The sequence below is a fragment of the Pelmatolapia mariae genome, linkage group LG6 (genome assembly GCF_036321145.2).
Source record: "Pelmatolapia mariae isolate MD_Pm_ZW linkage group LG6, Pm_UMD_F_2, whole genome shotgun sequence".
In the NCBI taxonomy this organism is placed as follows: Eukaryota; Metazoa; Chordata; class Actinopteri; order Cichliformes; family Cichlidae; genus Pelmatolapia; species Pelmatolapia mariae.
The window spans coordinates 16,238,954-16,261,223 of record NC_086232.1 but is presented as its reverse complement, the minus strand read 5'-3'; the positions used below and the strand labels follow the sequence as shown (position 1 = coordinate 16,261,223).

General features: G+C 40.6%; 1 protein-coding gene across 4 annotated transcripts; it reads left to right on the top strand.

Moving 5' to 3' along the window:
• Nucleotides 1-202: 202 nt before the first annotated feature.
• Nucleotides 203-20,419, top strand: arfip1 (ADP-ribosylation factor interacting protein 1 (arfaptin 1)). Of its 4 annotated transcripts, XM_063475973.1 has the most exons (10): nt 203-459; nt 1,731-2,083; nt 7,534-7,635; nt 11,471-11,579; nt 12,147-12,248; nt 13,005-13,117; nt 13,344-13,565; nt 17,674-17,831; nt 18,231-18,405; nt 18,495-20,419. In XM_063475973.1, exons 2-10 carry the CDS (start codon nt 1,733-1,735, stop codon nt 18,648-18,650), a joined length of 1,488 nt encoding a protein of 495 aa, XP_063332043.1. In that variant the 5' UTR covers nt 203-459; nt 1,731-1,732; the 3' UTR covers nt 18,651-20,419. The 4 variants fall into 4 exon arrangements, with proteins under 4 accessions (XP_063332043.1, XP_063332040.1, XP_063332041.1 ...); XM_063475970.1 differs by lacking the exon at nt 1,731-2,083; XM_063475971.1 differs by lacking the exons at nt 1,731-2,083; nt 12,147-12,248.
• Nucleotides 20,420-22,270: the final 1,851 nt, after the last annotated feature.

Here is a 22,270-nt window from a genome sequence, read left to right as displayed (position 1 = left end):
AGGGAAAAAGTTGTAGTTAGCTGAGATAAACACTGACGTTGAATGCTTTACAAACATATCAGTCTTCTTCTTATCTTATCCTTTTGCCTTAGATTATATGTCTCTACTCGGATCTAAAATAGATAATAAACGTATTACAAGCATCCGACACAAACTGCAAACAACATATTCTAACAGCAGGGGGAGAGCGCATCCCGCAAATGATGTAGTTTGCTTCAGCTGACAGCGGAGGCCCAGCAGAGTGGAACAGTCTTTCCGGGCAGCCAAACAGCGAGTCTGGCGTCTTTGCCGAGAGCGAAAGACAGCCGATGATAAACTGCTAGTACATCTATATGCACCGTCTGCGTTAACAGCCCTTTGCGCTAAAACGTCCAGTGCGGCCCGGTGCTGAGGATTTCAATAAGCATCTACAACGGCTAACAGGGCACAGCTAAAACAGTTAGCCGCAGCCGCACACAGGTAACGTGAACTAAAGTTTTCTTCTTCCCTGTTTAATTGTTGTACGGATGTGCACATCCAGCGAAGCTTGAAGACACTGTCAACTTTAAGTGCTTTCATTGGAAGTTTTCCCTTAGCTGCCTGTCGGCTTGTTAGCTACTTAACGCTAGCTAACTACACGTCAACAGCCCCGATAGATTCACGTTAAGTCAAATTAGTGGGCAGCTCAGGGCTAGCCGACTAGCGGGTAAAGCTGGGGAACGGTTTGGTTGATGCATACTCATCACTTTTATTATGTTGCAACCTCAATTAATGAAATGAATTAGCTGCATTATATATTTGGTCTGGCAAGTATTTTTTTTTTATCACTTTTGAACAGCCTTGCAGCAAGTCACGTGACTGCACTTCAACAGGTAACCTTGATAAACTCGACTCTGTTCCGGGTAGTACTAGCAGCATCCACGTCGATTTCCACAATGTCATCAAGGCTATAAACCTGACGCGGTTAACACTATGTGAAAGGTGCACTGTGTTTCCGGCAGAGTGCTGAAAATCTGGAAATTATCCAACAGTTCTCTAATATCGGAGGTAGTTGCTCCAGTATCTCAGGTGACTGCTAACAACCTGTAGACGTACCTGTAGTTTTACTGGTACGTTTTAAAATGTAAGGTAAAATTCAATCGAAATTTACCTTAGAATAAATAATAAATAGAACTGTAAAATGTGAGTTTCCAGTTGGGTATTGGATTACACAGCTGCTCCTGAGTATAGTTTAAAAATGGTGTCTATATCTGAGCCACTTCACTTTTCTGTTGTGCAAGTGCTTTCATCAATAACAGAACCCCAGTTTGTGCCTCTCACATGCATTTGACTAAAAGTTCAAACATGGCAGACTATTCAAAGGTCTGGACTGGGGCAAATAAGGAAGTATAGTACATGGATGTGCTGTAGGTGTGGCCCAGAGTACGTATTGTGCAGCCTCAAATCCCACTACTCATTTAAATCATGTGCATTTAAACGATTCTTACTTTGTACAAAAACATTACTTTGTAAAAAGTTGTATAAAGTTAGAAAGCCGTTATTGTGATTCCCTGGTGCCGTATTTAATAAAAAGTAATCACTCAGTGAGATACAGATACACAAAGAAGACTTTGAGAAGTCCTAAAATACCTTACAAGCAGCAGTTAACTAATTTCATTGAATGCATATGCAAGCTTTGTTAAGAGGGGCACTATAAGCAGTCGGCCAGCTTCGTGGGACTTTTTCATACTTGCCTGTCTGTCTGTTTCCAGGTATGTCTGAAGTTAGTCTTGAGGCAGAGTCGGGGAAGACCTCATCCGAGGAGCCTCAGGTGGATTGTGAGGAGGATGGCAAAGCAGAGGAGAGTTTGAGCAAGGAGTTAAAGCAGGAGAGCGTAGACAGCAGCAGTGTCAGGGAGGACGATGTGATGTATGACATTGACATTAACAGTGATGAAGAGAATGCAGAAAGCAGTAACAGGAAGGGACAGAAGGCGCATGATGAGGGCATTCAGAGCGAGACTTTGGCGTCTGGTCATGTAGCCGATAGGGGACACGGGACGAAACGCAGCGTTGAAACGGCTGAAACACCACAGGAAAGCGGAGATACTCGCACTGAAACAAAGGTGAAATTTACCTTCACTCTGAACAATCGACCTGTCCTGGCACTTCCTCTCTGTGCTCTCGCTCATGTTGCCATTTTGTCCTTGATTTGCTGTTGCGGTGGCGGTCTTCTTCCTATATAATCAGGTTAAATATTGTTGCGGAGCTTTATTAGAAGTAATCAAAAACAAGAAACTGCGTTATTGTGCAGAGTGATTGTGTTTGTTTCCCTCTTTTACGTTTGCTTTGTTTCATCTTCCATTTGCTTTGCAGGAGTTACAAATTAGCTGGTTCTCTCTCTGTTGGTGGTGTGCTTGGTTTTCTCACTAGTTACCAAGTGTTGCTTTGTAATGTGTTTGAGGATCATCAAAGCCTTGTGCACTCTGCTCTTTTGGCTTACAGCAAAGTGATTGCTAAGAAAAGAAATGAATTTCTGTTTATTACTTTGTATTATTGCAAATATACATGTGTTACAAAGTGCTGATTTGTCATGGTTATCCCCTGCTGGCAGTAAGTATGAATCTATCCATATTTTGCCTTATTTAGATTAAAGTTAACTGTTAACTGAAGGTTAATGTGCAAATGATACAGTTTCCTCCACTTTTTTTGGTAAGTTGGGCATTCATACATCTCTTGAGTTCTGCACATGCCGGTCACATGGTTGGTTATAGAGATTAGGAGTCCTGACTGAACGTTCACAGGCAATCCCACATTTCTTGTTTCTGGAATGTGACTCCTTAGGTTGTTGTTTTGTGTTCAGTTTCAGGCTCAGCGCCAGCATTGAATGTGGCATCCCAAGAATTTCATATCAGAAATTTTAATTGTTCTTCCCATTTTCCTTTAGTCACCCTGCATACACCCCTTTTGACACAGACACATTTCAGGTTTTGCTTATTTTTTTTGGTGGTGGGGTGTTTTTGTTTGCAGTTTGAGCACAACATTGCGCAACACTAATGTGTCACGTTCTTCCGTAGTTTGCAAGACGTGACTCTTTCCTTCTAAGGCTGACACAGCTAATTGGACAGTAAGCTTATTGTTATTATCCATCCCTCCCTCTTACATCATGTTGATCTGTATCCAGGTTACTGAACCGTAGGGAATGGCAACCTATGACATGCCATACCTTGTCCATTCACACGCCTGACTCATTTGCAGCCAGTGGAATAACACTGTTAGCCAGTTTTTCTGCAGACTGTGGGTGTGATCATTTTTGGCTCAAGACCCCTGATAATTTGTCGTTCTGTGAATCGTCTCTTTATGTTTTGTTTTGGGGGGTTTTGTTGGGTTTTTTGTATAAAAAGTGTCATTAATCTGGATGCATGGACAGCTAGAATTTGCTGCTAAAAGCACCAATAACAGAACTAGTCAGCAAATTTCAATCAGTGTTTATTTACACATTTTCTTGTTCTCTATGCTTGTTATGGGAGATGTACCTTTTTTTCAGGCAAATGGTTTGAACCTGAGTGGAGCCAGTCTTACCTGCAGCTGGTAGTTGGATAAGCAGAGCAGTGCTTATCTGTGCTGCCTGCCTGCAGGTTTCCTATGGCCTTTAAGTATTAATGTGCCGATCACGCGGTGCAGCCAGCAAAGCAGTGTCTTTATCGCACATCCCATCCTGTTTTTAATGTGTTATACTGTGGATCAATAAGTGAAGCAGGCAATTCTGTTTTTGATAAACAATTTTGACTTCCATTCACTCAAACACACTAAACTATTACATCAACTGTTCCCCTTGAGACAAAATGTGATCAAAACAAAATGCCAAATCTATGGCTTTGCAAAGTATTTGAGAATGGTATGAAGTGGTTTACACACCATAGCTGTCTTAAGTAAAAATGGCTCACTGCAGCTTCCAGTACATCTTATTTAGTTGCATTCCAAGCTGCAGTCGAATTCACAAGTCATAATTAGAGTTGGAAGTTCTCACAGGTGATGGTATATGTTAGAGTGAAACCTGAGCCATGAAGTTCAGACAGTTGGCACTAGTCCTTTGGTTATGATTGTGTCAAAGCACGGACCTGAGGGCAGAAGGTGTGCAGAGGATTTTGGCTTCTATCATTCTCAAACAGAAGAAGTTTGGAAACACCAACAGTCTTTGTAAAAACAGGTCAAACTAAGTAATTGTGGACAGAGGGCCTCAGTCGAACAGGTATCCAAGAATCCAGTCTAGTCTGTTTTGGTCCATTGTGAACAATGTTCGAATAGAGGGGGAAAAATGGGGCAGCAGTCACTGATCGAGCCTACTGGGAGACACATACCAGTAAGCAGATCTTAACAAGGAGAAGCAAAATCCTCTGTCCTGAGGAACCAAAGAGGGAAATATCTACCCACAATTCCTAAAGACGTGAGTGAAGAAAAACCTGACACTGACCATCACCTCATTATTACGACTCCCTACGCTGAAACGTGGTGGTGGCAGCATCATGCTGTGGGAATACTTTAAAGCAACAGGCCCTTGCAGATGGATGCAGAAAATGTAGTGCAAGCCTGGATTGAATTTATTTCTCAGGATCTCAGGCTGTGTTAAAAGTTTATATTTCATGAACACAATGCCCTGGTGAGAAAACACAGGAGTGGCTCCGGGAAGGCACTGTTGCGACCCAGCTAGAGTCCAGACCAAAATCTCAGAAGAGACCTGAAAATGGCTGTGTCCAAAAACATGTGCCAAGCTTGTAGGATGACTTTCAAATAGTGTTGAGGCTATAGTGGCTCCCAGATAACCTGTCATGGGATATTTCAGTGTTATATTTTTTTGATAAATGTACCAAACATTCCCTTTCTTATTGTGAAGTATTGTGTGTGTGTGTGTGGGTTGATGAGAGAGAAAATGCTGTAGGGGTCAATATAAACTTACCGTTATGTTCTCACAGTGAAACCACTCAGCCTGTTAAGACAGGAACCGGCTCCTCTTACCAGGTGATCTGGATACTACTTGCATTATTTAGAAAGGGGTCAAGATTCATAAATAAAGTATCTTGCTCAAAGATGCAAATTCCCCTGTACTGATTATAAAAACACCTCACTTTAAATGCTTTTTTTCCCACACACTAACATTCACAGGCCTCGCAAAAGCTTCCATACAGAATGTCATAGTGATTAGGTCAGTGTCCCAGTTTTCAGGTCCACAGTGATTAGGCCATAAAAAAGTACTAAAACTAGCACAGCTGTATCTTCATCCTCCAACTGCAGACAGATTATTATAGCTTAAACAAAACTGATGTGGCCATAAACTGTCTCCACCCTGCAGTTTGCGCCGAGGTTGAGCTAAACAAGCCAATGTGTCACTGCATCATGATTAAGGCTACGATTTCTATTTTTCATGGCGAATAAAATGAGGACTGCCACATGATTATTCTGAGAATTGAGAGTTTTGTTCGATGCTTATTCCAGCTGTATAGGGTGAGCTAATGCTCACATGGACATAGCCACAAAATTTGGGTATTGTCTGTTTAAGGCATTGCAGTGGCAGATATTAGGAGATGTGGAAGGCCACTGATAATGCATTCTATTCTGTGTAGCTTTAAGAAGTAATGTTGTGAAATAGGGGGAGTGTGGAAAGCTGATGCCAGTTGTTGTTGCACAAAAACTTCATATCCTGATCGGTGCTGAAATCAATCAAAGCAACGATCTTAAATCTAATCGTAAATTAAATCTTTTCATCCTGTCTTGTAGTGCTGGGCGATATGACGATATATATCGTGTGGACGATAGAAAAGTGTCTATCGTGCCATTTGTCTTCTATCGTTTATATCGTACTAACCCAAATTTTATAAATTATTACATGAAATATATAATTAACCCTTTACAACTGGTCGGAGCAGGTACACTCCGTTTTACCTAACTATTTTTAAATCCCTGTAGAACTGGAACCACATAAGGTAGTGCAATAATTTTTTTTTTTGCATGTGAAACCGGAGTTGTACTTACATCTAATGCCATTAGCTTGTCCAAAGTCACGGTTTCCTTCCACATATAACTTTGCAAAAATTGCATAAGAAGCACTTGCAGCAACAAAAACACAATATTCCAGAAACAGGCTTTGCCGACGTTCATAAGACTTCCTACGTTGGCATATACGTCAGCGCGAACTATCGCACGTCCGCCATTACCTGCCCGAAACCGGAAGTGACGTCATTTTCGCGAAAGGGCCTTATAAGCCTATGTTGGTGTTTTTAAAAGACATGTTTGACTTTATGTTTTTCTGTATCGTTTCTGGGATGCTTAGAACTCAAATTACACTGTTGGAAATAGTTTATTTTGATGCATTATAATATTTATTTTCATTTTCCCTGTAGTATATAAAAATTAGTGTATCTCAAAAATAAAACTATGAAGACACTCAAAATAAATTTCTCGTGGTTGGAAACTTTTGTATTTACAGTTTTGAGGGATACACCTCTTAAATTTTTTTTAACTAGAAATATATGTAAAAAACAAAACGATTTTCAATTTTTTTGTAGTTTATTGCACTACAAGTTTTTGCAATTTATGTAGTTACTATGGACTTAATGCATACATATTATTAAAATTTGGGCTATAACGGTTGTATTGATATATGGAAACTTGAAATACTCCCACAAATGGCACTACAGCATGTAAAAACATAAAGATAAGCTCTGGCGGACTTGGTTCTATGGTAGGTCTTAAAGGGTTAAATAGCCTGTGGCAAATATATTAGTGTTGTCTTCTCACTATACATGCTCTTAACTTTATGCAAGTAAATAATATGGTATAAAAAAATGATATTTTTCGCAAAGAAACTCCGTCTCGTGGTTTGCTGCTGTACGTGCACCCGGATTTGCGACATACTTTACGGTAACTCAAAACAAAGACTGCACCCTCGGCACTCACTGTTTACAGACTGCGTACTTTCCAGATGACCACAGGTCAGGTCGTATATCGTGATATATATCGTTATCGTGATATAAAATAATTCATATCGTGATAAATATTTTTTCCATATCGCCCAGCACTACTGTCTTGATAATCAGTGAAGAAAACTGTGAGAGGAGGATGGATTGATCACTGTCATGGTGATGCAGCATGGTTTAGGTATGTTAATGTAGAATAGTCAAACTGACCATGTTAAGTATTTGCTGAGGTTACATATTAGAAAAGCAGTTTAATCGTCAAATTATGTTATTTATATGTCATTGAGTGTGAACAAAAGTGCTAAAGTTACAGAAAAAGCCCCACTAAACTTCACTTCAAACTCTTCCAACTATATAGCCTGCTACAACTGCTGTGTTCTTGGATCTTGGCTATGAGTACATACAATTACAAAATTAACATGCTGTTGGCCATTTAGACTATAACACACTCTTTTCTTCTTATTGACTTCTGTATATTAAACTTATTTTCAACCAGACGACAAGTCGCCCCCTGCTGCCCATTTGAAGGACGCAGCTCCTCTGCACTAGCTTAATTTTAAGCCCTCGAAATAACCTACTTCATTTAACCATCCTTATTGCAGGAGAGCACAATGGCCGAGGAGTCCCACAGAAGCACAGCGGCGGAGATCTCCGTCACCAGCAATGGAGAACTAGAGCAGAGCCCCGAGTCTGTATTCAGCAGGGTAAGAGATGAGCTTAGTTTCATTAAACCTTAAAAACTGTTGTTACGACCCGGCTCGAGGCCGCAACATAAAAAAAGGAGACGAATAGCAGAGTGTAGGTAGGAAGAGGTTTTATCTTATAATGGATAGGAGGTTGGCTGAAATGGCTGGTGACACCAAGGCAAAAGCAAGTGAGCTCCCTGGGAAGCTTGCCTCAGGTATGCTTTTATCCACACCTGACTAGGTGTGGCCAATTAGCACCAGCTGAAAACATTGAGGAGATTAGGGGATGCAGAGGGACGTAACACCTCCTCCCTCAAAAGGGTTCCTCTAGGACCCCTAAATTTATTAAAAGCCCCTCTGAAGCCTTCAGGTCCTTGACCCACAAACCTGAAATAAAAGTAAAAGCTAACAGAAGCACAGTGCTCACATTATAGTTGGCATCTGTAAGCATGGATGGGCATGAGGATTTGAAGTTGCCACACTGAACACACACAAAAAGTAACATGTGACCAACACAAAGGAGCACAACAGTCAAACCCAAAATGATTACCTGATCTGCTACAACACAAAACCAAAAGTAGCAGCAAATAATCCCAACTAAGTGATCTGTTGTCTCCACCACACAAAGTCACATACAAGTGGCCCTATACCACAACAAGTTACTTTAATCCAAAAAGTTCAGTAAAGCAAGCACACTAGTGACCAACCACAAATGGAGAGCTATGGCCACACAATGATCACGTCAAGGGCGGCTCAGCACCCCTCAGTGTTATTGCCATCACCTGGCCAACAACACTCACAAGTGATCCAACAAACTAGCCATATTCCCCACAACACTAAAGGTCACAGCACAAAACACTCACCTCACAAGGATCTTATTAGCATCCATCAACACTGACATATGCACACACAGTGTACACACTATGCCAACTTAAAAACAACCTACCCGCCTCAGCTACAAGACCATGTCTTAACCTCCTGCCAAGTTTGGTGCCACTAATTCACTTTGAGCAACTCCCAGCCTAAAACGCTAAAAAAAAAAAAAACAATAAAACTTTACCTGTCTAGTCTTCAGTGGTGTACCGGGCTCGAGGCACCTTTAAACGCAAACTCAAGGGTAGGCAGCAGACCAGGGGTACAGTCTCCCACCAAACCCTGAAGCGTACCCCCACCCAGGATAACCACCAAACACAAAAAACTAAAACAACAAAGCAAAACAACAAACAAGTGCTTCGATGGAAGGGCAGCACAGCCACCCAGCTGAAACACACTTACTAAAGGGAGTCTGCCCAATTACAGTGAACACCATCACTCACCCACTTAAAAGCAATACAAAAAACTGATATTCAGTCTCCACTAAAATGTCCAAACAATCCCGGACGAGCCCCCACTTATGTTACGACCCGGCTCGAGGCCGCAACATAAAAAAAGGAGACGAATAGCAGAGTGTAGGTAGGAAGAGGTTTTATCTTATAATGGATAGGAGGTTGGCTGAAATGGCTGGTGACACCAAGGCAAAAGCAAGTGAGCTCCCTGGGAAGCTTGCCTCAGGTATGCTTTTATCCACACCTGACTAGGTGTGGCCAATTAGCACCAGCTGAAAACATTGAGGAGATTAGGGGATGCAGAGGGACGTAACACTGTGCAAATATCTATGAAGAGTATGTGTCAGAAAACAAGGGAAACTTGTATAAAGGGATGTATTTGCTATTTTTAACAACTTTTACAGTCAATTGATATTTAGTTTGCCATGATTTCTAAAAAAGAGCATCAACTGTACACTTTGGAGCAGCTCTAAGTGGCAGATGTTTGGGGGTAAATTAATTTAAGGCAGTCAAGCAGTGATGTAATGGTACAGTAAGGAAAAGCACTTTCCACCAGCAACCAATCGCATACAGACCCCAGACACATTTCTTTCTCATCAGTCTGAGAGTTGGCAGTGATTCCAGCTGATTGCTCCTTATACTCACAGTCACACTGCCAAGGCTGTTCAGCTCACAGACAGTATAAAAAATGGACAATAGCTCCATGTCACCTGCAGTTCTCTGAAGTTCTGTTTTGAAACCTCAAACAAGTGTTTCCTCAGTTACCGTCTTGGTCGCGAGACATCAGATGTGACGAGATGGGGCGGGTCTGGCTGTGAAACCACTTCGTCATTGGCTAATAACTTATGATTGACAAGCCCATGAGCGAGCAAAAAAATACCCCAGCTAATCTTCTTTTTCACATATAATATGACCAAGTTTAACAATTAATTTTTTAGTCAGTATGACACAAGAATGAGTGACTAACAAGTGAGTTCAGTAACAAAGTGTTTAGAGTTTGGGAAAGAGAGCCATTTTCCCATAGACTTCTATAGGACTGGAAGTCTTTTTGCAACCACAGCTCTCGCCATCTGGTGGTCTTCAGATAGAGTGCAAGTTTTTAAGCACTTCCACGTTGGCCTTTTTCCAATCAGAAGGCTGTGTTCAGATTTTTTTTTTAAACTGTCTATGGTGTAACCACAAGCATGTGTGGAATTTTAAAATGTTTAATCCTGATAAAATAACTTGCTGAGGCAGGAATTGATAAATTGCTGGAAGGTTCTTACCTGGTTTCATCTGACTTGATTTAACTTGAATGTGAATGGAGGAATGAAATAAATATTCTTATATTACTTATGCGTAAAATGATAAAAACGTTTGATACATGTGTTCCATGCCACTTGAATCCTGCTGTGATAAATCAATGTAGAGCCTACAGCGTCTACACAAGTGGCCAAGTCCTTTGTTAGTGTGTGACAAGTATTGAGCGGGATAGCCAGATATCTGGGGAGGTGCATGTCAGGTCGCACCATATGGCTTCATATACCTATAGTGTAGATCAGGGGTCTCCAGCTCCAGTCCTCGAGAGCTACTGTCCTTGACAGCTGAATCAAATGGTTGAATTACCTCTTCAGCATGCCACCAAGTTTGGCAAAGTCCTGGTAACGAGCCATTAATTTGATTCAGGTCTGCTGGAACAAGGATGCATCTAAAAGCTGCAGCAGTGTAGCTCTCGAGGATTGGAGCTGGAGACCTGTGGTGTAGATGGTGATAGTCATGGAGGGAGTGGTCCTTTTGATTGGCTCTCGCTTTAGGAAGGCATCAATATGTGTAATGGTGACAGCAAAACCATAACGCTCCATGGTTTTTGTTTTTTATGGTCATGGTTGCTGGTGACCACATGGTCATAACTCTCCTGAATTTAAACGCAATGATTCAGTGGTGAACGAGATGAATTGATCCTGGGCACGGCTGTTTGAGCTTTCTTGAGTGTGAGGTTATTAATTTGCTAGGAGTGGTGAATGTTTCACAAATTGTTGCGTGCCACCCTGTGTGTCTGCACTGTTAGTGGGCAAAAAATATATTACATTAAAACTTTAGATGGTATAAAGATTTAAACAGCTTGAAAAGCCACAGTGGAGGTTTTCTCTCTTCTCGACCATAGCTGTATTTCAAAAGTGACTCATAAATTTAGCTTCACTAAATCAGTTGTTAATGTGCGAACCCATAAGACCTTCTTCTGATTAAGCCTCTGGGGACACCCACCAATCATCTGTGGCTTCCACGCCAAGACTTCCTGTTCTGCTTGCTGGTCAGGAAGGCAAATAAAAGATGCTAAGAGAGAGCTAACCTGTTATCAGGGGATAGCTGATAGTCTTGAGATTGTATTTCAGTCAAAGCAGTCTCTCTATGGATCTGCATGAGGATGGTTTCAGACTATAGAAGGAAGCTTCCAGTCCTTAAGAAATCAAGTGCAGATATGTTTTTATATGTTTGTGTCTGTTAGGTCCACTGAAACCATCTTAACTTTGTTTTGTTTCCTCCCATAGGACTCTTATCCCAGTGGCCCGGGGGCCATAAACCTTTCAGAGACTTGTGTCACATCAAGCAACTTTGCCTCAACCACGGAGGGCATCATTGAATCAGGACCATACAAAGGTGAGCCGTACTCTCCCAGTTTTACGCCTGTTGCTTTGTGGACCGTTTCCTCACTATTCAGAGGTTTTATGAAGCAGCATCTCTATCAGTGTGTTGTCAGGCTTTGTCAGCTTGTTACATTATTGGGTTTTATTTGCAACATTCTGAGTTTACAAACCGCCCATCTGTCCGTGTTCCCACTGCCCCACTTTTGTTTTTTTTGTTTTTTTAAATCTCTCTGAAATATAAAAGGTAGAAATTTGAATTTCTAAAGCTGGACATCTAATTGAATTTAATGAGTTTGCTGTGATCTTCACATCGTATCGCCCCTTTTGCGTTTTATCATCATGTCCTTGTTACAAATGCAAATAAAAATCTCCCCATAGTGCGTAGAGCTGTTAGAGCCCATTCACCGCCATGTTGCCATGGCTATTTTCCATGTTATTTAAACTGGCTGAGGTAGGCTTTTGTTCACAAGCACGTTCACCTACGGGGGGGGGGGCACAGGAAATAAACACCAGTGAGAAAGTCCCCCTTATACTTGTGCTGGAAAAAAGGTAACGCACTAATGATAACTCTATCTCCCAGGGTCAGCAAGCCTGCCCACATCTCCCGTGTCACCTGTAGCTCCCAGCTCGGCTGTTGCCAGCCGCCTGGCGCGCTCTTCCAGCGATAGTCAGGCTGAGAAAGGTACCTCGAAGCAATGGTGTATGAATCAGATGAAGCAACACCATTTTCTACGCAAAATTAACCACAATCTACTTCACCGCCTTTGGTTCTCACCAGGTCCTTACCTGCTCTTTATTCCTGCAGGCTGTGCTTCGTTCCAAATCAAACCTTTCCTCTTCCTTCCTGTTTGTTGGCTCTTCAAACTTTGCCTTTGCATAAGACCGGGCTAACATAAGTAGTGTTATGCTTTGCACTGGCTATCGGTGAGCATTTAAATACCCTTTAGAGTCCTTTTACTGAGGTCTACATCTCAGAATGTCTAGATTTAACTTCTTGATACCTTTACATTTGCTTGGCTTGGAGAAAAAAACTGCCTTCAAATTTAATCTCAGTGGGTTTTCCTGCCTGCAGCCTTTGTCCTCGCGTAATGTGGCACCCAGCGTGTCTTTACGAAGCTTCAAAGCTGCCATCATGTTTTTGAAAGGTGGTCAGATGAGAGAAAATGGAATAAATCAAAACTTTCTTCACTGCTTTGACATTTGATTTTAAAAATATCACTTAAAGCTACTGTAGCTGACCTTTTTTACCTTCAGATGATGACCACCTTCTACAGTTTCGTCAGCTCTGGAGCTCCGTATCTTTCAGCATTTCTCTAGACCCAAAACAAAAACAAAATGAAGCTCCTGTCATTTACAGTATTTTAATACTGTAGAGTTAATTTCAGCTGGGCTGTTCATAGATATCACCTCGCTAAGTGAATAACTTTCAACTCTCCAGGCTCGATGACAGCACAGCCAAAGAGCGGAGCGGTGGTGCTTTCAGAAGACTTAAAGAATCCAGCGATGGAAAAACTGGACCTAGTGAGGAAGTGGAGCATCAACACATATAAGGTAAACCTCTCTTTACTTGATTTATTATTATGTCCTTTTTCTAACCTGCTTCTTCTTCTTCCATTTGTAAATTGGGATGTTGGCAGAGTGATCGACGTCTTCTGTCACTTTAGACGTAATTGTGGCTCTACTCTTAAGTAGAAACTCCCAACTGTCCCTGTTCTCATGTTTAGATTTCTCTTTGTCTTACCTGCTTGTTTTGTTTCAACGATCCTACTGTCCACAGTGTACCAGGCAGATCCTGTCAGAAAAGCTGGGTCGAGGCTCGCGGACCGTGGACCTGGAGCTAGAGGCCCAAATCGAAGTCCTCCGTGACAACAAGAGAAAGTACCAGCATGTGATCAAGCTGGCTCAGATGCTGGCCAGTCAGCTCTCCCAGATCATGCAGACACAGAGGCAGCTGGGAGATGCCTTCGCCGACCTCAGCCTCAAGACACCGGAACTCCACGTGAGTCCCCATAAAATCTGAAAACCGCCAGACTGGATTTAATACACAGTTTTAAAAAAAAATCCTACAGAAGCTATTGGCTTGTGATCCGTCTGAGGGCTCTGAGCTTTCTTTGAGTTTTTGAGGTATGTCAAACATGAAGCCAAAATTTTCAGTGTCATGAAGGTGGTTCTGCTTCAGAGTGTCTAGATCACCATAGCAGCTCATGCTCAACATATAACCTTGTCCAGAGGTTATGAGTTTAATTTTTAATTTTAAAGATGCTTTCAGTACACAAGCAGATTGGTTTTGCGTGTGTGATTATAATTAATTTGTTTTTTTAAATGAAAATCTGCTATGAGTGAGATATAGATCATCTAGAGCCATATCTTACTGACATCACAATAAGTCCTTCTGTGAAGTTACAGCAGCACAACCTGTCTATGTTGCATTGGTGCTGTAATTTGCATGTCTTCAGTGAGGCAGGAAAGCCATAAATATGTTTTTCTGCTTGCTCGTCCTATCCTGCTGCATCTGTTTTGCTTATAAAACACTGATCAGAAAACTTGATCAGCAAGATTGGATCCCATTTCACTTTGATCTGGTCTCTTTCAGAACGCTATGGGACAGCATCAGACCTGATATGAACTGAGTAGCCTTTAATTTTCATGCCGTTTTTTGTATGAAGTTTGAAGCTCTGATGATTAGAGATCCAGTTAGAAGTAAACAGTAGCAGTGGGCAGTAAATTTTTTCTGCAGCAGCACTGTTGCTTTCTTAAAATATTTATTTATTTATTCATTTATTTTCTATAGACCTTGATCAGCCATTATCCTCTTATGTCCTTTTGTGCAGAAGTAGAGTACAAAAGCACATCAAATGCCCGCTGCATTAGAGACTAAGTTAACAAAGAGAGGTTCAGAACCCCAGTTATTATACAAATTGTGATTTTTAGGTCATATTTGTTGTTTTACTTTCTAGTATTTAGAGGTATCTTATGTGACAGCATGCACACATTAGTTAAGAGTTGTCCACCATTATTGGATGTGATACACTGGTTGCTAGGGAACAATGTGTATTCCCTCGACTGAAACCAGTGCTTCTTTTTTCAGGTTGCTGTCCGTCACTGGTTGAAATCAGTTGCAAAGAAGTTGGTTGTTAACAAATTTCCACATTCATTTGGCAAAAAAAGAGACCCAGAATATGACTTAAAACTTTGTTGACCTCAAAAGAAAAGGGGGGACTGGGACTGCCAAACTTTAAATACTACTACTGGGCTGCACAGCTAAACACAGTGGTGGCATGGATAAGAAATGACCAGGAAACTGGATGGGTTCAGATAGAACAAAGCACAGCTAAGAATGTATCCTTATTAACATTACCCTTCATTAATGCAAAATTGATCAAAACCCTAAAAACAGAGAATGATTGGATAAAACATACCCTGAAGGTGTGGACAACAATAAGGAAAAAATTGGGGGACCCTTTGTCCATCTCGAGAGCCATGCCAGTGAGAGGCAATATAGAATTCTTGCCTTCCGTGTGGGACAGTGGCTTTAGTAGATGGACCAATGCAGGCCTTTACACAATAAATCAATTATTTAATGGAACAGAGCTCAAATCATTTAGCCAGCTCCAGGAACAATTCCAACTTCCTCCTAAAGATTTATATAGATACCTTCAGATAAGACATTATATCCTAAACCATAAAGAAAGAGACCTGATCAATAAATTTCCTAACAGCGTGGAAGAATACTTTATTACCATTGTAGAAAAACATCTCCCAACTAAGAAACATGTCTCTCATATTTACAAAAGGCTTATAAATGAGACATGCCAAAATACAGGCCATATTAAAGAGAAATGGGAACTAGAACTAAATATTATTATTATTACTGATAATGTATGGGAAGAGATGTGTAAAACTTGTCACAAGGGAATAAGTAGTCAATTATGGAGAGAGTTTGACTGGAAATTTAAAATTAGATTTTTTCTTAATACACTTCTTGTTATCTCCTCATATTGTAAGGAACCCAATGCAGAACTATGTTGGAGAAAATGTGGGGGAACAGGAGACTATTCACATATCTTTTGGGACTGTCCAATAATTCAAGGTTTCTGGATAAGAATCAAAGAAGAAATAGAGAAAATCCTACAAGTAAATACTGCACTAAACCCCACCATATTTCTCTTGGGAGTTATACCTAGAGAGAGGTATACCATAGATGAATAGGGATGGGTATCGTTTAGGTTTTATCCGATACCGGTGCCAAACCGGTACTTTTGAAACGGTGCCGGTGCTCAAACCGGTGCTTAAAGAATGGAGAACACAAAATTGGTCCAAAAACCTCTCATGTTCAGCTGTTTTGTTTTGTTTTTTTTGTAAAAAGATAACAATGTTAGCCTTTTCTGCAGCTATAGGGCATATATGGTATCACTCTTGGCTGGAAGCAGTGCTTAAACAATGGAAAAAACACAAACTTTGTCCAAAAACCTCTCATGTTTAGCTGGTTTTCGTAAAAAGATAACAATGTAAGCCTTTTCTTCAGCTATAGGGCATATATGGTATCACTCTTGGCTGGAAGCAGTGCTTAAACAATGGAAAAAAAACCACAAACTTTGTCCAAAAACCTCTCATGTTTAACTGTTTTCCAGTTTTTCTTTGGTCATTTTAGCCTTTTTGGCCAGGGTGAAGGGAGTATCTGCCATCAAACAAGAAGACAGCCGCATGTAACTACGACGGTGTTTGCTAGTTCACCTTACGTGCATTAATGTAATAATGTGGTTAGCCTACTCAACGTAAATTACACACGAACAACATTAAGCTACTCACGCAGAGAAGAACGGCTGCTGCTGCTGCCATCATCATCCGTCATAATTTCTGCTACACTGGCAGGGCTAGGGGCCAGGACTCTACTCTTCGGGTTTTTGGGGGATGTTGCTAACTCCGGGTCCGATAACAGGCACCACACCCGCCGTAGATGTGCATGGTGTGAGGTCTCACAGCAAGCTATCAAACACGGCGCATTTCTCGGCTTTAAAAAAACCGCTATGCGTCGCCAGGTGTTTCATCGGATTTGAGGTGTTACCTCCTTTGACAGTATCACAGTACCAGCTTAAAGCACTTGTTGCAGGCTGCTGAGTTTGCATCTTTTGCTGTGAAGTACAGCCAGACTTTGACCGCTTCGCCTTGGGCATTTTTAATCTGTAGCTCTGCTCTAAAAGAACGTACGTACCTGGACCCGCCTACTATCCTCGGAAACGTAAAATGATTGGCTAGAATTGGCTCAGGAAAAAAAAGCACCGAAATAAAGCACCGAAATGTGCGCTGCTTTTCGGTCTGGTTACTACCGTTTATGTCAGAACCGGTGCCATCATGGCACCGGACACCGGTACCCATCCCTATAGATGAAAAATATATTCTGCGGATACTCTTACTGATAGCTAAGAAAATGATAACTGTGAAATGGAAACAAACAAACTCACCATCCATAACTCAATGGAAACAGAGACTGAAAAGAGTTCATACAATGGAACGAATGACAGCAAGCTTGCAACTGAAGATGGATATCTTCTACCAGAGTTGGAACTTTTTTTTTCTCTCTCTCTCTCTCTTAAATGGTCTTATGTCAGAGAATGTTAATATGTTGCTTGTTTGTTTGGTTATTGCCACAAAAATTACTAAATAAAAAGTTCAAAAAAAAAAAAGAAGTTGGTTGTTTGCCAGCAGTTTGCCACAGCTAAATGTAGTTTTTACCCCTCAGCCCTAAAAGGCTGATGGGGTATTGTCTCTCCGCCGGGTGGGCGGCGTGGAAACCTAAGTTCGTGAATGCGTGAAGCTTGTAGTATTTAGTTATGGTGGTGATAATTCATCTTTAGAGGCTGTGGTTTGGGGTCATTTGAAATAAGTGAAATCAGAGCTCTTTATTGCATTGTGTAATGTTGAACTTTAATTAAGTTAATTGAACTTTCACGATGCCTTAAGTGGGCATTTTTCAAAATAAGTGTGTGTTAGTCAATTAAATTTGTGGAAGGTCACAGTTTAAACCCGTGTGTTTAAATTTTAGCCAGATTCATTGTTTTTTATATATTGGTGCAATAAACACAAATAATTGTGCCTATTCTTTTCAGGAGGAGTTTGGATACAACGCTGAAACCCAAAAGCTGTTGTCCAAAAACGGAGATACGCTGCTGGCTGCCATCAACTTCTTCATCTCCAGTGTGAACACGCTCGTGGACAAAACAATCGAAGACACCATGATCAATATCAAACAGTATGAAGCTGCAAGGTAATGTGCACACAGGCTTAATTCTACTTCTGCACCAAACAGACTTTTATTTAATCGTGAGACACAAAGCTTTGGCTGGACGCCCACGGAAACGTCTTTCTCTAAAGTTCAGACATATAAGTTGTTGTGTTTAATTTGATGAATTACCATTTTAATTAAAATGGACAGTTTTAATTGTGGACAAATTGAATTGTGTTTAAGCTGCTGCCGGAGATTCAGGTTGTTGAGACTGCGGACAAACGGACTCAAGGACAGCTTTTACATCAGGGCAATATTTAATAATACATTTACGATGCACTAATGTAAAACTTTTTTTTTTTTTTGTAAAAAAATTATTGTTGATTCAGTTGACGCAGTTTGCATTTTTCTGATGTGGTTTATATATTTAAACACTCCTAGGGTTGAGTATGATGCATACCGTACAGATCTGGAGGAGTTGAATCTGGGGCCGCGTGACGCCAACACCATGCCGAAGATCGAGCTGTCTCAGCAGCAGTTCCAGATCCACCGCGAGAAATACGAGAGGATGCGAAACGACGTCTCCGTTAAGCTGAAGTTCCTGGAGGAGAACAAGGTTGGTTAGATGCTAGCTCGCTCTACATATCACTGCCCACGTGTTAACTTTCAGCTAATTGTGTCTCTTTTTCGTTCCTGTTGTCTCAGGTGAAAGTTCTGCATAATCAGCTCATCCTGTTCCACAATGCCATCGCTGCATACTATGCTGGAAATCAACAGCAGCTGGAACAGACACTCAAGCAGTTCCACATCAAGTTGAAAATGCCAGGCGGGGACAGTCCATCTTGGCTGGAAGAGCACTAATCATTCCTTTTCGAAACCTTTTTGGCTCCATTTGACAGGATATGTCAAATTTACAGAGAAACTACAGGAGCTTTCTTCCCTCTTTAACGCTATTCTCACTGCTTTTCGAACTTTGAGAACTGTAAATGAAAATAATGCAAAAAAGGAAAAAAAAAAAACTCCCACATTCCATTTTTCTTTGTTAAATTTTTTTTCTTCTTCTTGGTTATTTCAGATCATTGAAACACGCACTTTTACACTGTTTGACAGATGTGTCAAACAGATGTTGCTGCAGTAAACGTGTTTGGAAACTCTACATGGCCTTTTGTATTCCAGCGTATGATTGTTGTATCCCAGCACAGTGGACATGTTGGCTTTGTAAAGTGGGGCAGCTATGGGATCGAAACAACTGCCGTTTTACTCACATTCTTTATACTGCTCTTATCAGCCGATGAATGCTTTGCAAAAGATAAGCAGGACGCTTTTTTCTTTTCTTTTTTTTAAATGCAAAGCCTTTAATGAATTGATCAATTTTACCCACAAACTCTGATTAAAGTGGTAGTTTGATATTTTGGGAATTTGCTTTCTTGCCTAGGCTCATGTAAGATCTGCTCTGTCCTCTCAGTTTAAAGCCAGCAGCTTAGGATAAAAACTGGACACGAGGGTACTCTTTCCACCGGTTAGAAAGGAACCTGCCTCCTAATACCTCTAAAGTTCATGAATACAAAAAGCCAAAGTGTATGAAATCAAGGTGTGCTTGTGCAGAGGTAAAACCAGGCAGCCATGTTTCTGATTGTGAATTTTATGCTAAGCTACTATAACTGACTTCTTCCTCTGGATGAGCTAGATGGCCGTCCATCCCCACATTTGTGCAAAAACCAAAGTTTTCCCAAATGTTTGAAACACTCCGTGCAAAGAGATGGCAGTTCAGATGACGTTTACACAATCCCTCTGTTTTTAGGACTTCTGGGGGTTTTATTGTTGTTGTTTTGTCTACATTCAGGGCTCGCGGTTGAATGGGTAAAAGTGCTGATAAAATGAAGGATCAGCCTTATGTGAATAGATGTGCCTTGATTTCTTGAATTGGTTCTCCTCAAATCCATGCTGTCTGGTCTTCTTGTTAAAAGCAGGTGCGCTCGCTACCAGTGTTCAGAGAATGGAGCAAACGAGCACCTTCCACCCTCGTAGATGGATTCTACAATTTTACACGTTTAAACGCAGCACAAATAAAAGGAAAACACCAGTACCTTGGTGAAGACGTGCCGTTCTCAAACATACTTATCCATTTTGCACACGTGCACATTTCTGAAATTGAGATCAAAAACTTGTTAGAAGTGTGTGACATGTACGTTTTAAACCAAAATGCAATTAACTTGAGAGATATTGTCTTTTGTAAATTTAAACACCAGCATTCTTTTGCGTAGGCTGCATACGGTTTCCTTCGATGGGCTGTGTGAAAGTATGATTATTCCAAAGGGGCCGCTCTGTCTGGTAGTGTGGTCCTCACTTTGTGGATTTGTACTTCTCCTGTGGCTCGCTATAGCAGTGTGAGAGCGTGAATCTTGTACAACAATCTGTTCCTTAAAATAGATGGCTATATATTTTTAATCTCTATTTGATTTTTAGTATGACAAAAATGCTGCCTTTTGGCGTTGTTTTCCTAAAGACCTGCATAATGGTGTGCTACTGTGGTAGCACCGTGTCACAGTGGGCATCTACCTTTGTAATAATGAAACATTAACAAATGTTGAGTTAAAAGGATTCTGAATGTTGTGTAACCTTTTTTGGGGGGAAATAAAACATTTAAAAAAAAAAAAAGTGTCTCCAGAGTTCAGTGTTGGTGCTGTAATTGGGGTTAATGGTAGTAGCTTGTATAGAAAGTCACCACCAGGGGCCAACAAAGAAAAGCAGGCTACTTTTGACCTGCCTGTAAAAATATATCCTTACAGGTTATTTATGCTCTGTGGGGTTTTTTGGGGGGGGTTTTGTTTGCTTTTTGTTTTTTTTCTCCACCTTTCCTTTTCACACAGGCTGCTGTGATACATCAGTCTGTAGCCTGCTGTATTCTGTTGACATATGGATTCAGATTGATGTAGTTTACCCAGCAGTTGTTCTAGACCGTGGAGCCATTTCACTGGGACTTGTCTGCGTTTACTTAACTCCATGTGCTTTCAGATCCCTCTGTAGGTTTTCACAATGACGAGCCCACCACACCCACAATTATACATTTGGCAGGATCCGGTTAATCCTCGGGGAAAAGCTTTGAGGATGTTCATCACAAAATCAGTGACATGTTTTATCTGCAGGCACAAATGAGGCCTTTCAGTGTTTATATATATATAATATATTATATAATGTTTTTTTTCTTAGCTAAACAAAATCTAGATATTTTGAGAGCATTTGAAATGTAAAACTGTTAAAATAATTGGGAAATTCCTTTAGATTGAATTAAACGGAATAGTGCAGAAGATTCTGGGTTTCAGCTGAGGCCTGACTGTGTGGAGTTTGCATATTCTCCTCGTGTCTGTGTAGGCTCCCGCAGTCTAAACACGCATGTCACATCCACCATAGGTGTGGCTATGACATGCACTTCTTACCTATGACTACTGGGACAGGGTCGGGATGGATGGAAGTTAAATTATGTTGTAATTGTTTGATATCAGATTTATCAAAATTTATAGAAACCTTCACTCGGGAATTTACCCCCCTAAAAATAACTTATAATAAATTTTAATGTGCACAGACTGCCTCTTTCCATAAATACATATTAGTATCTGCCCCATAGTAATGAAGTATCTACATTAAAGCACAAGACCTATCGGTGAGGTAACGAAGCTAATAAAATGTTGTGTGGTTCCAACGGTAGCTACGTTTAATTTTACTGAGCGTTATAATAACAGCGTGTCACACAACCTTTGTTTACAGTTTGCAAACTTAAGGAGTTAGAGAATGGCAGGCAGTGGACCAAACCACTGTGAGGTGCATATGGGGGAGTCCGCCTTTAGAGAAACTTACACCCCCCACCACCACTTCTGAAATACCTGAAATGGGAACCGCTTGTTTAGTAGCTGAAATAACAAATAATTAATGAACTAAAAAAACAAAAAACCTTTTTTTCATCCATAAGTGAAAATGAGTAGCTTATTTCTGAAAAGTTCAAGTTAGGTTTCTCAAAATTTCGACTTGCTAAAATAACGCCGAATTTTTTTTACGGTAAACTAGCAACATGTTAATTTTCCTTTAGAGAAGATGCGTTATGTGAAGTGTCTAAAGTATGCATAGTGTAAATGCAAAAAACAAAAACAAATAAATCATAGCCAGCTAAATAACAAAAGCTTTGAATTAAAGATAGTGTTACAGGTGTGCAGATTGATCCAAATGTTGACAGTATCGATACCAACGCTGGTTTTAATCATGAACTATGAAAAATGTCTCAACCGTTTGTTGTTGACTGTCATGTCTATTTTATTTAAATAACACGCTAAAAACAGAAGCTGAGCCAGAGTTTAGAGACAGGCACTTTTACACTCCAGGTCTCCCGAAAAAAGAGAAGAAGAAAAAAACAAGTTTCAAAATACACGAAAAACTGAAACGTGGGTTTTGTTGTGTTAACTAATTATTTTTATAGGTATATATCACAG